Genomic DNA, 16,372 nt, shown 5'->3' on the forward strand with positions numbered 1-16,372 from the left:
CCCTGAGGTCGCAGCAGAGCCTTGCCCACATCAGCCTTCTTCCCTGAAGGATGGCTCTAGATGTAGAATTGATCTGAGTGTCTCCTCGGCATGACCACAGACGCTGTGGGTTCCCTCAGTTCATGGTGCTTCTATATTGTTTCTATTAGTGTCATGTTCCTTTTAAGGATAATGATGTTGGAAAAACAAACAGTGTAAGCACGCTTTCCTAACTATGGTGAATTGCAGTAGTGTGTATGTGTCTGTGTCTGTCTGTCTGTGTATCTGTGTGTCTCTGTGTTTAAATTTCTTTGCAGATTTGATGATTTAATTGTGGCTTTTCCAAGGGATGTTGTGACACATGCTGATCTCTGCCTTTTATTGTAAATTATTTAATTTCTGTTCTCATCCTGGTGACAACCCATGGAAACTAGAGTTCAAATATCACCAAAGACTTATAAAATAACTGATAAAGCGTACTGTCGGTGGAGAATCTTGTTTTGATATATTTTTAAATATAATGATATTATATATTTAATAATAATAATTTAAAATATATTTTAAATAATTTTTAAATATAATATAATGGTTTCTTTCTCTCCCAATCTCTTTGCTCATACAGTTGTTTGTGGAGACCACCGATGTCAGTGGCAAAACTCTGGAGGGGCCAGTGCCCTTGGAAGTCATCGTGATTGATCAGAACGACAACAGACCCATCTTTCGGGAAGGTCCTTACATTGGCCACGTCATGGAAGGGTCACCTACAGGTAAGTCGCACTGACTGGACATCAACATGATGGCCCTAAAAGTGGTGTATGATCATCTTTGGGGATTCTGATGGGTTGTCGTGAAATAACACTAATGTTCCTCTGGATTCTAGCAAGGACGGGAAACATCATACTCAGAGCATAACTGGGGGACTGTGAACTATGGAAATGTATTTCCTTGTCTGCAGGGGTGATGCTCCATCCAGGACTCCGACGCCTGGCTAGTGTTGGGCATTGTGTGAATAGTTTGTTCACAAATGTAAGAGCTGAAGGCATAACTATGCGCCCCCACGGAGTTTTGATGAGAATGGCTGTCCTCCACATAAATTGCTCTGTGAATCCTTTTCATAATTGCCTTTCAAGAAGAACAATGTTGGTGTGACAGGCTGGACCTTTTTCCTTTTCCTTAGAAGATTCTTGGAGAGACCGCTTTTGTCTTCAGTCAAAAGGCTGAAGGCAAGACATTTCTCTCTCTCTCTCTGGAAATACATGTAGCTACTGTCCTGTAAACGACTTCAGGGTGCCTCAGGGCCCTGCTCTCTTTCACCATGTTTAACCTATCAGGGAAAGACTTAGAATTCAGAGCCCCCAGAACATCCTAATTAAAGTGGCCAGTGTCCAGCAGAAGTTACCTGTGAGCGTCACGCTGTGAAAGCGGAGAAAAAAGGAGAAAGCGGTCCTTGTTAGATTCGACTTTGATTTTAAGCTTTAAGACACATTTGGGTGAAAAAAAAGGCCCTTACTAAGGGTGTCCCTGTTGCTGGTTCCGAGGTTTTGACTACACAATGAGCAAAATAGTCAATCAGCAAGCCATAGTGAAGACAGGGGCCAGCTTGGGCTGCTTCTCTCCCTTTGTTGAATTGATGGGATGTATCAATGACATGTAGATACTGGAGACTTTGGAAATGTTGCCATGGTAACCTCCCCAGACTACCAGGTGAATAATCATATGCAAGATGCCTCAAACCTCCCTTTAGCTTCACAAGCATGGTCCTCCGTGGTCTCCATCATGCCCCCCCCCCGCCGAAAGGGCAGTAGCAGACATCCCCCCTCCCAGATTTGAATGTGTTCTCCCATACAAATGATGAAGGCAAATTTGCTGTGTGTCCCCCAAGGTGTTATCAGGGAGAAAGGGAGGGAGAGGAGCAGTATCGGGCCCGGGGTGGTGCAGCCGGTGCAGGTGAGGGTAAGTCAGACCACTTCAGGGCATGCCAGCCTCCTGGCACCTCTCCGGGGGCTGTTTGGTTTTTTTTTTTTTTTTTTTTTTTTTTTTTTTTTTTTGATGGAGAGGGGACTTCTGATGAGAGAGAGACCCTGGACTTTGATTGTGATGTTTACAGAAATCTACTTTAAGGAGCTGAGGGGCAGAACAGGTCAGCAAGATGGATGGAGAAAGCTATTAAAGAGGCCAGAGTGTGAGCACAGCAAAGAATGATTCCTTCTTCCCGTGTGCGGTCCCCAGACCCTGAGTGTGAGCGACTGGAATACGGATGGGCTGAAAACAGCATGAACCCAGCATTAAAGTCCATGGTGCATTGGGGGCTGCGAACATGCCCCCGTCTCTGTACCGTACGTGAATGTGATGAGATGAGGGCCAATCTTCCTCCCACAGCCATGTCCTTCCGTAAAGTTTAGGAGCATTTCAGGTGCTATTGCTTTATAAACTTGTCATATTTTCAGGGAAAAATTGAATCCTTTATGCACATTGAATTTCTTAATGCACAAAGCTATTTGGTTAGGGGCAGACACATTTCCAGGAAACATAAACCAGCCCACACTTCGCTTTGTGATTAATATTATCTGGTAAAATACATAAGATTCGGACGGCTGTGTGGGATGGATGCCTCGGTGGGTGCAGAATGGTCCTGGTCACTGTTTTCCTTTTTTCAGCAGACTCTAGGTTTAACTCTAGAGCAGTCATGGGAAGGAACCGGTGAGATTTGGTGTCAAGAGGTAGATACTGGGGGGCAGAGGAGACATTTTTAATGCACGACTCCAGAGATTCAGTAGCACCCCATAAAAAAAAACTTACAGACAGAACAGTCTCGGGGTTTTGAGATGGTGAGTGGTGTTCCAACCTCCTCTAACCCTCTTCCCCACTGAGACCCCTTTCAAAGTACACCATGTGTTCTTTGTTTCCTGATTGGTTGGACAAGTGATTGCTTCTCTGTGTTTATAATTCCCTGGTCCTTTATTGGGTATTTCTCAATCACTCTCCACCTTATAGTTTTTAAGGCAGAGTCTCTCACTGAGCCTGGAGATGGCTGTTTCTGCTATGCTGGCTGGTCAGCAAGTCCTGGGATCCCCCTGCTGCCACTTCCTCAATGCTGGGATTGCCGACATATACTACCCTGCCCAGATTTTCACGTCGGTGCTGACGATGCAGCATAGGTCTTCCAGGTGTGTGTCAAGACTTTACTAACCAAGCCATCACCCTAGTCCCGGCCCCTCTATTTTCAGTTGTCCCATAAACTTGACAATATGAACAGTCACTGGACTCTCCATCATTGAGCTGAGTTCTCATTGTGTGCTAGAGGATTTAGATACAATACACTCCCCCACCCGCTCTGGCGTGCCACCCTCTAGCCTTTTCCTACCCTAAGAGCTGGGTCCAGCAATCCTCATCTCATAGATGATAAGAAAATCAAGAGTCAAAAGAGCTCAAAATGTCCTGAGCTATGAGCTGCAAGCTCCCCTATATGTACCATTCTGGAGTTGGCTACCATCTTCTCAAAGGCCAGGAGGACCATGGAGAAATTTGGATGATGACGCTTTGTTTTGATGAGAGGTTTCTCTTCTTGTTTCACCTCTGTTATGACAAAGCATCCTGACCAAAAGCAAGTTAGGGGCTTGAGTTGTCTTCAATTCCAGGTTACAGTCCGATGTTGCAGAGAAGTCTCAGCTGCAGGAGCCTGGGACCATTGGCCATACCCATAGTCAAGAGAAGAAAAAAAATGAATGAATGAATGCTCTCAGAGAAGAAAAAAATGAATGAATGCTCTCAGAGAAGAAAAAAATGAATGAATGAATGCTCTCACACTGCCTGCTTGTTTTCTGTTTCCAGCTAGCCAGCTTTCTTCCCCCTTACACGGTTCAGGACCCTACCCATGAAATAGTATTCATCTTCTTACCTCAGTGGCCATCAAGACAGTCTCCCAGAGACATGTCTGCAGGCCGACCTGAGCTAGACATTTCCCCAGTCGAGGCTCTCTTCTCAAGTGGCCCTAGGTTATGGCAAGTTGACAAGTAAAACCATCACAGTCACCAACCCCAGCTCAGTCGGGGATCTGTGGTCAGCAGAATCTGCATGTGTGCACAACAGTCCTCATCCGTGTGTGCACCTCATATGAGCCTGGGATCCATGAGACACCCATCTTGCAGGTCTCTTCTGCTCTGATGGTAGAGCTAGACTCTAAGCAGGTCCTGATGGGGGCAGTTCTGTCCAGTGGATAGATTCAGCTCCTAATGGAAAGTGAACAATCGTCCTGGTCAACAACTGGGCTCCCTGAAACCTTTTGACTTATTGTGAGCCTTCCAAGAAAGGCTCTGGGGGAAACAGGGTGAGATATTGAGACCCTTGTTAGTAATCTCATCACTTTCTTCTAAGCCCATTACCTAGGGCCGGTGGCCTGGGGTGTGGTCTACATAACTTCATAGAGCCCAGTGCTGTGAAGAGACCCTTCTTGTATACTCGCCTGTCACCAACATCCTAAGCTTTTAATCATGGATGGACAAGGGGTACCGCTATCATTTCACACCCAACTCCATACGTTATGCACTTGGTTTTGGTAGCAGCCCTATACCTTAGTATGGGGTTCAATGCCTTCCACTCAGTTTCTTAACAAGGTAAGACTTCAGGCAAGTCACCGAACCTTCTAGAAGCCTCAACTGCCTTGTCTGTGAGATGGAGCGGGACAGAACAGTAGCCAGTTGAGAGCCTGTAGGTGGAGATAAAATGAGACAGCAGGTTGCATCCGGTGCTTAGACCATAACAAATGCTCAGAAGACGCTGGTGTGCTCTTAGTACTGAGATTATTCTTGATGCGCTGACATTGTTCCCTTCAGCAAAGTTAAAGCAAAGAGATGCATTGTTGGCATGAAGGCGAATCCATCTCCCAACGAGCCCGGCATCAGTGCCACATCCCTGTGTACCCAGCTGCCATCGTTGCCCATCCATCACAGAGGAAGGTCACCTGTATTTATCTGCAGGTACAGACAGGAGACTGCTCCCAGCTGCTCAGCACTAACTCCAGGGTATTGTTCTGGGGAATCACTCCCGATGCAGGGACATCAGCAGAGAATGATGGTTTTCCTAGTTCTTTTCATAGTTATGGTGTTGATTTATGGGACCCGCATCCAGGCTGTGGCCATTCCACCAGCCAGCCGGGCCCCAAGACTCACCAAGGCAGAAAAGAGAGCTAGGACCTCAGGATTCCCAAGAGGACACCTGTGATAGGACCCTGAGTGCCCTGCTGACCCCAATGCACACATGCTTTGTCCCTGCTGATCTTCTGAATGCTGTTGTAAAAGCAACTACCAGGGCTTCCCCTAGCATACTCTAAGGAAGGGGGGGTCAAGGGCAAGTGTGGGACCCCAGGGGAGGGAAGCTCAGGAGAGGGATATCAGCCAGTGCAAGAGGTATGGAGAGGCTGTTGGGGCGGGCACGTGGAGCTTAAGCCTCTGGGGAAGTGGTAGGAAAAGGCATCAACCCCCACGAGAATTAATCTAGTAAAGGGACCAGCGATCTAGGATGTCCCCCATTCAACCTGCACACCTAAGGGCAATGAAAACCATCTCTAGGAGAACTTTAGCTTCCAGGACTTTTGATCAGCTATGAAGAAGGCAACCTGGGATGTAAGCTTTTAGGCAGCTTTCCAACAGATACAGAAGTTCCGCATGGGGCTGGCCTTAGCTACCCTAAATGGAAGCTGGCGGAACAGCACTCTATCGTGAGCCTTGAGAGGCATAAGGGAACACAAGTAATGTAGACTGTCTGTAACCAGTCCATGTACCTACCATGTTGGTCACATTCCGCTTCCCTTCAGATGGGGATATGGCCCACAGTGTCTAGGTGCTACACTCACCATTCTCCATGCTGTAGAAAGGCCAGATCATCAGCTGACCTCTTGTCAACTCCATGACTCCCACACCACCTTGCTCCCTGCTTTCTGCTTCCCCTCCGATATGTTCCCCAAACATTCCGCATGTGCCAACATATACTAAGCCCTGAGGGCACCATAGTAAGGGGGCAGATTTTGTTCTTCCCCTCTGGCATTCACAGCCACATGAGAAAACAGCAATGGAGAAAAAAATGAGCTAAAATTGTGGCCAGTGCTACCCCAGAGCCAGACAGGGTATTTAACACAGGATTAGCTGGACCTCATCTTACACGGAGGGAGACTCTGCCAAGAGGTGATGGGAGCAGAGAGATGTCCCCTGTTTGTTTTCATCCCAGGTTCTTCCCGGTATGGTCTGTCTAATCTTAAAAGGAATCTGACCAGGCCATACATGGGGAAAACAGCTAAATCTGTTGACCTTTGGGGCAATTGTCCATGCTGAGAGGTCAACTTGACTCGGCAGCAAAACGGCTTGAACTAAGTAAAGTTGGCCGTGATGCTAAAGGCTGCTATTTGGTACCCAGCTCAGCCTAAGGATGGCTGTGATGCTGAGAACCACTTAGTATAAAATCCCCATGTAGTCGGACTGGGATGGTGGTAGTAAAGCCTCTTTGGTGGCGCCCTCTTTTCCCATGCCAGTTTCTCTGCCCGGGTATCTCAGACATTCAAATCACCTTCTCCCTCACTATCTTCTGCCCCAGCCAATCTCACAGTTTCGGTATTCAGCCACAGGCACCTTGCAGCGTCTTCTTAAATACAAAGTTTTAAAGAGAGAGCGTAAACTTTCTTTCAACGTCTTTAAGGGAACAATTCCATTCCATCAAGTCACCAGGTAGAGAGAACCGTCTGCATCAGCTGGCTCCTAGGTTCTCTCTGGGCATCTCCACACAGTGAAAGGCAGGTATGTGGATCAACAGAAGCGAGACTCCACCTAGGTACAGGCAAGCCATTGTCTCTAGTCCACCTTTGCTAACCGGCAAATGCCTAGTTGGTCCCTATGCAAGCAGTCAGTGTGTGGTATGCTGTCATCTAGTTAACCAGACCCCTGTTGGTCAAAGCTATGGCTCTCTTCTTGGCCCTCATCACCATTCTGTGTAACATGTGGGGCCAGCTTGTTGGGGTTTCTGTCCCTCCCAGTACCCCAACAGCCGGCAAGCAACAAAGAAAATCACACACAAGACTCCAGAAGGTTATAAACTGATTGGCCCATTAGGTCAGGCTACTTATTAGCTCTTATAACTTATGTTAACCCATTATTCTCATCTATGTTAGCCATAATGGCTCCGTACCTTTCTCAGCTGGGCAAGTTACATGCTGCCTCTTCGGTGGCCTGCACAGGAGTGGCTGAGAGAGAGCTTCTGCTTCCAGAATACTTCCAGTCTCTTTGCTCCACCCCTACTTCCTGTCTGGCTTTCCCGCCTATACTGCCTGCCTGGCCAATCAGCGTTTTATTAAAATATGATTGACAGAATACAGATAATTCTCCCGCACCATTTCCCTCTCTTTTTTTTTTAAACAAAGGAAAATACCCATAATCCATTTGTTGGGAATGTGGGCGTAGTATTTCAGGCTACTTCCTGCTGGTTGGGGGTGCTGATAGTCTTAAGGGGACCTAAAGAAAATTTAGAGTTATAATCAAGTCATGACTGGAGTATCCTGTGAGTCTCGATCATCTCAGGCAGCAGTCTTGGATCAGTTCTGGATGTAGACCTCTGTCATCTGGGTCATCTGTTCCTATCGGAGATTTTTCAGGTGGCCTCCCTTGGTCAAAGGTGATTATTCTTAACTCTGAATAAATCCAGAGTCTCTCGTTTTCTGTGGAAACAAAAACAGAATCTCTTCTCCAAAGTAGCATACCTTTTGACTTCAATTTTGAAGCCAAGGTATTTTCAAAATACCTATCTTGGGTTAGTTCAGCAGCATTTATAAACAAAAGTCTTTTAGCAGTTGTTGCTCCTTCCTCAGCATTCAAACAATTCAAAGAGAGCATAATGGCATACAGTATCAAGATTCTCTGTGTATTTTCCATCTTTATGCAGCTTTATTTCAATCTCTATTTTATTTTTTCTTTTATCTTTTGGCTTTTTGAGACAGGTTCTCTGTATATATCTTTGTCCTGGAATAACACTGTAGACCAGACTGTCCTTGAACTCAGAGATCCTCTGTCTCTGCCTCCCCAGTGCTGGGATTAAAGGTGTTTGCTACCACACCTTGAACTCAGAGATCTGTCTGTCTCTGCCTCCCAGGCATTGGGATTAAAGGTGTGTGCTACCACACCCTGAAGTCACAGAGGTCAACTACCTCTGCCCCTTAAAGTCTCAGAGGTCAAGGTACCTCTTCCTCCCAGGCATTGGGATTAAAGGAATGTAACACCACACCCAACTCCTCTCTTTTTACTTTAAGAACTTTAACTTTTATCCTGCATTTATTTTTAACACACTATAAACCATTTAGAGGTTTTCTTCATCTTTGAATCTCTCTTTACTGTATATCTCTCTTTTTCTGACCACATGAGCCTTTAATTTACAAAACAATACAGAAAGCCATGGCTTTGACGGCTAGATCCTTAGCTTTCCAGCCTCTGTGGAGGTACTGGCTGTAGCCATTTTTGTTGCCACAACTCTATGGCGTTTCAAGGTCCTTGCTAGCAAGTAAGCTGGAGCATTCTGCTCACAGACCACACTCAGTCGGACTGCCTGCCTGAAAGAGTCAGAGTTTGCCCTGGCAGGACGGCCCAGAAAGACGGCATTTTAAAACAGCACAGCTTTTTTCCAGCTACGGCTGAAAACCGAAAAGCATGCATTCAGCTTTTCATCAACACCGTTTAAGTGCTTCGTGGCAGGACCTCTTAAAAGAGCTGCAAGGTTTTGCAGCTAAAGCTGAGTCAGGAAGCCTCTCTTAGATGAGAGCATTTGCTTGCCTCTAGCAAGCAGAGCAGACCCGAGAAATTGCTGCTACCAAGAAACCATGCATAATGCTGTTATTTTGTTCTGGAATTACTTCCCAAGCTGTCTCAGGCTTTATGTGGATACAGTTGTCCACACGTTGGCGCCATATGTAACATGTGGGGCCGGCTTGTTGGGGTTTCTGTCCCTCCTAGTACCCCAACAGCCGGCAAGCAACAAAGAAAATCACACACAAGACTCCAGAAGGTTATAAACTGATTGGCCCATTAGGTCAGGCTACTTATTAGCTCTTATAACTTATGTTAACCCATTATTCTCATCTATGTTAGCCATAATGGCTCCGTACCTTTCTCAGCTGGGCAAGTTACATGCTGCCTCTTCGGTGGCCTGCACAGGAGTGGCTGAGAGAGAGCTTCTGCTTCCAGAATACTCCCAGTCTCTTTGCTCCACCCCTACTTCCTGTCTGGCTTTCCCGCCTATACTGCCTGCCTGGCCAATCAGTGTTTTATTAAAATATGATTGACAGAATACAGATAATTCTCCCGCACCAATTCTGCAGACCAGCGTTCACCCACTCGTCCCCACCCACTTTTGTGGCAATTTATATAGGGTGGGAGTCAGATTGGCATGATGGAGGATAAGCCTTATTACATTTTGATCCATGTTTAGGCACTCCTTGTAATCACGGGGTTTTTAGTCTATATCTCAGCTAAGCTCAGGAATTAGGAGATAATCGTTTCTGTTTTCACAAATATACATACTGATGAGAATTTTCATTTATGTGTTTCCCTGGGCTTTACTCAACAGTAGCGAGGTTTTGCATTGGGGACTTTATCTGCACTGGAGCAGGGTGGGGCTGTCATATCATGGCCTTCTCCCTGGCTTTTGGGATGAAGGGAGAAGGTCACAGTTGCTGTTGCTTGCCTGTCTCCTCAAGTCATAGCCAGAGCCTTAGCAGAGGATGGTATCTCAGAAAGAATGTCATTAGCATATCATTTGAGTACAGTTGGTCATAAAAGAATGTTATCGAAGAGTTGTATAATCCAATCAGAGGCTACTTCCCAAAGGCAAAATTCTAGGAATAAATGGTATGAAAAGTGATATCTGAACCTGGCTCACTCTTGACTCTTCTTGGTCATTCAAGAAATAGAACCTTGGGGCTGGAGAGATAGCTCAGAGGTTAAGAGCACTGGCAGTTTTTCCAGATGACCCAGAGGAACAAGGTTCAGTTCCCAGCACCCTCATAGTAGCTCACAACTGTCTATAACTCCGGTGCCCGGGCATCTGACAGCCTCACACAGACACGCATGCAGGTAAAGCACCGATGCATATAAAATAAAAATGAATCATTTAAAAAGAAGAAGAAGAAGGAAATAGAACCTCTTCAGTGACTCTTCACTCTATGTGTCCCCAGACAACAAATATCTCTCACAATCTTGGAGCCGAGTCCATTAACTCCTCGGTCTGGTTTCCAGGGTCTTCACTCTTACACACTCAGCCCACTCTGGTGGGCACCATTGGATGTAAGAGAATTCCATCCTGTTGTATCACTGTAGCATTCAGGCTGTCAGAGGCTCTAGTGAGAGCAGAGGAATGGCTGGACCCCTTGGTCTTGTAGAAGGGCATCCAATCATTGCACATGTCACCCTAATATGCACAGCTTCGAACCCTATCCCTTCCATTCTATGTACAACCAACCCTCTTACCAACTGAATGCGCACATGGTGTTGGAGGTTTTCAGAGGCAGGCCTCACCTTGCTTCCTGAATCCTCTCCTCTTGACCTTGTCTTTGGTCCTGGGTCAGCCTGGATGCTGCCTCTCCTCTGCCGGTCATCCGTGTTTATGCTCTTCAGGAAGTCCTTAGCGTTCCGGGTGAACTGGAGAGATGTGGCTCTAATGCTCCTGCCAATGACTTCCTTTAATAAAGTAAACATCTAGTGACCCTGTTCATTAAACTTCTGAAGTTATTTTGGACTCAAGAGCAAAACTCCTTTTCCATCGCTCATCAACATTTGAAGGCGGGAAGGATTTGTGACATCAAGGATTTGAAGTTAAAACTACAATCTAACTCACTTGGTTAATAAAAAAATAGAATACTGATTGAGTAAAGAAGCATCAATACTCTCAGAAGCATAGTAATCATTCTAAAGCCATGTGAAGGAATGGATCCAACAGAAACTTCCAGTCACTGTGGCTACTCTGTGATGGCTGAACAAGTCCTTGAGTTGTGGGGCAATGTGTGCCAGCAAATGCCCCTGGAGTCTGTCCTCCAAGCCTGACTCTGGACATACAGGGGAAAGTCGGAGCATCAAATCCATTAGTGACAACTTCAGAGACACTGACTTCACAGCAGTTTCTACAGATAAGTCCTTCAGCAACTTCATATTGGTCAACTGCTCTAAGCCAGGACTTGTGGAAGGTGTAAGGGACATAGAAATGAACCCAGACTAGGTCTCTGCTTTTAAGACATTTATGAGTTTGAGATGGCTGGGGAAATAGCTCCATTGGCAAAACTCTTGCCTTGCAAGCTTAAGGACCTAAGTTTGATGCATGGAACCTGCTTTTAAAAAAACAAAACCAAAAACAAACAACAACAACAAAAAAACCCACAATCATTTGGAAAAATTGCTCAGTGGTTAAAGGCACTGGTCGCTCTTCTAGAGGATCTGGGTTTCAGTTCCTAGCATCCACATGATGGTTCACAACCATCTGTAACTCTAGTTCAGGGAATCCAATGCCCTCCGTTGGACTTTCTGGTTGCTACATACATATATCACATATCCAGACATGCATGTAGGCAAATATCCATTCATATAAATTAAAATGGAAAAAAAACAGCCATGGTGATATGCACTTACAATCCCAGCACTTAGTAGATGGAGACAGGCAGATCCTCGGAGCTTGCTGGATAGACAATCTAGCTTACTCACTGAGTTCCAGGCCGATGAGAGACCCCTGTCTTAAGAAAGGTGGATGGAACCTATATTCACCACTGTTTTGCTGCTGTGATAAGACCCCATGACCAAGGTAACTCATGGAAGAAGGAGTCTATTTGTTCTCGTGGTCCCAGGGGTTTAGGGTCCATGACGGCAGAATGGAGGCATGCACCAAGCAGCAGGCTTGACAGCAGAAACAGGAAGCTGAGAACTCGCATCTTGAACCACAAGCACAAATTAGAGCACCTCGTCATGGAGGGAGGAGACTTTTTTTTTTTTTTTGGAGAGAAAGGGGTTTATTTCATCTTACATCTTACAATCTTTCCTTGGTGGAAGTTATGGCAGAAACTCAGTGCAAGAACCTGAGGCAGGAATTGAGGCAGAGGACATGAAGGAGAGCTTGTCACTGGCGGGAGGAGACTTTTATACTCTCCAAGCCCATCTCCCCTCCTCCTCCAACAATGCCACGCCCCCAACTCTGGCCAAACAGCACCACCAACTGGGATCTAGGTATTCAAACATCTGAGCCTAGGAGGGGCATTCTTATTCAAACCACATGAAGAACAACACCTGGGCTTGCCTGGCCTTCGTATGTCCAGACACCCACATGCATGTACACCGACATGCACACACCACTTAAGATTTTCCGGGAGATGAAAGTTAACCAGCAATTCAATGAGCAAAAAGCATGGCATAAGCCCTACAGATGAAACAGGAAAAAAAATAATGTGGTGCGATGATCATGAAGTTTGATGAGGTGGCATTGAACCTGAAGATAGTGAAAGAAAAAAGGATGTTCCAGGAAGAGCAGCCCAGGAGTAGCAAAGACCTGAGTGGTGTCTTAGTAAGAGACATATCCGGAGAATTCGAGGAGGCAGACAAGTGCACAGTCACTGTGAGCAGAAGTCAGCAAATACAAGCCAGATCTGTCTCATTGTTTGTTTTATTTTAAGTAAGGTTTTATATACTCATCTATGTATTGACTGCATTCCGGCCACAGACTGATGTAGGTAACTGGACCCAGACTATACATCCTACAAAGACTAAAGTATGTACTAGCTTATCCTGAAAAAAAAAAAAAGTTTGTAGGTTCCAGATCCAGACTCCTTATGTTATGGTGTGTTTTACATGTAGCAGGACAGATTTCGTAGATCCGGTTGATTTTGAAGGAGACTGGTAAAGTCTGGTTTGACTGTTAAATAGTAACCTGCTCTTCTTAGTGGGTAGCTGTGGCAGAAGGGGACCAAGAATGGTTTTAGAAGAGCCAGTTTCCTCCAGGAATGCAGCCTGCAGTCAGCTGCTCAACCTCTGGCAGACAGCCCCACATCTGTGCACACCTGTGCACACCCATGTACACCCATGCACACCCATGCATCCCAATACCCATGGACGTACAGGCAGCAATATGTTGGCTTATGGATTTAAGTGGGGGGAAAGTGAGCTCATGAAGCAGGGGAAAATTGGTGCTGTGAAACATGGGAAGAATTGAAGGGCAAGGAATGGAGTACGGATTTGGTTAAAATATGTGCATGTGTTAAATTCTTTAAAAAATAAAGAAGAATGGACAATGTTTTTAGTGCCCCAAGCCCAAGAGAACTTCAGTCTTAAGCAAGGTTACCACCTTTGCTTAAGGAAAGAGACAAGAGGTCACACATGACTTCTGCAATGATCCCCTGACAAATGGGGGATTACTACACACTGCAACAGTTTATGACACCGGATTATTGTGCCTGATGCCATCTTTATGGAATGACAGCAGGACTGTAAACCTTAATAGGTTTATAAATTTTCCCCAGGTTTGAGCTGGATTCTGCCTCCTGTCTCCTTTCTCAGCCATAAGCTTAAGCCTGGGGACCCCAATATTGGGATGCTTTTTCTTTTCCCCCCTCCATTCCCAGGTTTTCGGTACTCGGCAGAGTCCCAAGCACACACCGTAGTGGTCACTGATAAATGCCATCCAAGGCTCCAATGGTCCCAAGTGGCAGGAATTCCAAATCATAATGCTCTCGTTTTGTTTGGTTCTGAAATAAATGTCTGTGCTTGTTTGCAATTTGTTCATTCCTTAAATAAGCATCTCCAGAAAGCCTACCATGTGTAGATATGCCGCTTTTGGTGAGAATGGACGTACATGAAGGCCAGTCCTGCCCCACACAGCCTGCAGATGCTCAGGGACCTCAGCAGGTGATATAACACACACACACGCTGTAGTCCTTCGAAAGTGAGCATGCTCCTGAGAATCATCTGGGAGAGAAGGAAGGAGATGCTCCTGCCTGGAGGGAAGCAGTGAGAATGTTGAGTAGATTCTGTCCGACTGCTCTTCGCTCGGCCCTGGGCGACTTGTCCCTTAGCTGTCAATGCAACCCTCCTAAGCGCTGTAGGACTGAGCTCCTGGAATCTCATGAACTTAGGTTAGTCCTCCCAAGGTCACACAGCTGGGGTCCAATCTTAGACCTGTGTATTTCCAATGACTGCACTCTGTCATTTCTTCCCACTATCCTGAAACGGTCTCGCCCAACACAATGCCGCCTGCCACTCAAAGTCTAGAGAGTATTTCTCTCTCTCTCTCTCTCTGTGTGTGTGTGTGTATGTGTGTATGTGTGTATGTGTGTGTGTGTGTGTAAGAGAGATAATAGGGAGAGAGAGAACAGCACCCATTTCAGTTACTTCGTTTTTATAGAATCACTTTTTTATAGTTTCAGAATTTTGTACATTCATATAATGGATTTTGATCAAATCCACCTCCCATTCTCTCTCCCCTTAATGGTCTGCCTTACAAGCCACTTGCAGTCCAAGCTCAGTGCCTTTTCCGTGCAGCCAGATCTGCCCCCTAGCGGTAAATCTGGAGATGTTCAAGGAGAACTGAGGGTCCACAAGGCAAGCTGGACCTTCAGTCAACAAGCACCTTAAGGTTGTTTCTCAGTCCCACTGCTCTGAGAATCCGGTCCTTCCCGAGGGCAGAGTCCAGGGCCTCAGCTTCCATTGATCCAGGCTCTTCACCTAGGATCCAGTGCGTTTTCTTAAGATGCCCTGAGTGAATTATATATAGACCCACCTCCAATCTTAAGTAAATGGAAAAAGATTCAGTCTACTAAATTCTGTGGGGAAAGGGCATATAAAATCCCTTTCAAGTGTATGTTTTATGAAATATAGGCCATGAATTGAGTTTTCCAGTATCAAAGAAAAAAAACTTTAATAGACTTATGGCTTTCCTGCTTTAATTACAGCTGCATATTTTTTATTCAAGCTGAACACTGTACCCAAAGCTGTTTCATTATTCAGGAAGCTGAATCTCCTCAAAGAGTTCTCCAAAGTCAGGCTGGGGGAATATTTGTGTTTTCCTGCTTGCTCTCATTTTCTTCTTTCCAGGGTGTGGCTCTTTATCTTCTGGGTTCCTGGTTTTCAGCAGGGTGCCATCTTGGATGATTCCTCTGGGGTGCTAGTGTGGATGTTTTCTCTAGGGGTGCTAGTGTGGATGTTTTCTCTAGGGGTGCTAGTATGGATGGATGTTTCCTTTTGGGAATGTTATCATGGATTTTTTTTTCTCTTGGAGTTGCTAGCATAAATGCTTCTTCTTGGGATGCTAGCTTGGATGTTTCCTCTTGGGGTGCTAGTGTGGATACTTCCTCTTGGAGTGCTAGCAGGGATGTTTCCTCTTGGGAGTCCTAGCTGGATCCTTCCTCTTGGGGTACTAGTATAAATGCTTCCTTTGTGGGTGACTGGGACTGGTGTTTGTGCCACCAGGAAAAGTCATTACCTCAGAGTTTTTCCAGAGTTGTTCATTTGTCTGGTCCCTTAAGCCCTTAGCATTAAACTCTGTATACATGCCTTACCCCCAGTCACAGAATGACAATCAGAAATAAATCTCTAAGGGAACAGAAGTGGTCTTTCTCTTCCCCGTTGTCTTAGAATTCTTTCCAGAAGGATCCTGAGGTCTCTTTGTCACTAGATTTTTTTTTCTTAAAAACAGAGTCAGATGCTAGCATGCTTGCCCAGGATACAGGAAGCCCTGTGTTTGAGCCTCAGGGCCAGTACCACATAAACTGGATGTAATGGTGCATACCTTTATCCTAGTTCAGAGACCGGAGGATCAGAAGAGCTTCGAGGTCAGCTTAGATAGTGAGTTCGAGGTTAGCCTGAACTACAATAACCTGTTTCAAAATAAAGAAATAATGAAGCACTTAGTGTTTTATGATGGAAGTGCTCTTTGGTATAGTTATTTTGACTCTATTATTGTGACGATTTCAGAACTTACTCTAGTTCTGATGACCTAGGACCACTCCAGTAATGCACACCATTTGGTGGCAGCCATTGAACACAATGCCCTTATGTTCAATGGCTGCCACAGTAGCCTCAGGATTCTGTACCAAAGGCTGGGGAGAGAGAGAAGAGTTCAGGGAGTGCTTGGATGGCTCTAGGAGGTTTCCAGAGGATCTTTTCTCTTCTTGCCAGTGGATGACCGAACTCCCATCCAGAGATCTACCTCCCCTCAGGGAACAAAGTTTGAGTCCTATAACCCCTGGAAGACCTGGCCTTGGGCCATGATTTCATGAGAAGGAATTAGATCTTCAGCCTGTCCTAACCTCTGAGCTTTGCATAACTCCTCTACAAAATGAGGATGATAGAAATGGGTCAAAGAAGGCATGTAGTTCAGTGAGAAAGTGCTCACC

General features: G+C 45.7%; 1 protein-coding gene across 1 annotated transcript in view; it reads left to right on the top strand.

Moving 5' to 3' along the window:
* Positions 1–16,372, top strand: part of Cdh13 (cadherin 13) — a 969,028-nt gene that overhangs the window by 636,510 nt on the left and 316,146 nt on the right. Inside the window, exon 6 of the mRNA XM_048437368.3 lies at positions 602–746. Coding sequence (XP_048293325.2) covers positions 602–746 — 145 coding nt within the window. The remainder of the gene's footprint in view (positions 1–601; positions 747–16,372) is intronic.

Source organism: Myodes glareolus, chromosome 22, assembly GCF_982192425.1.
Source record: "Myodes glareolus chromosome 22, mMyoGla1.1, whole genome shotgun sequence".
NCBI lineage: Eukaryota > Metazoa > Chordata > Mammalia > Rodentia > Cricetidae > Myodes > Myodes glareolus.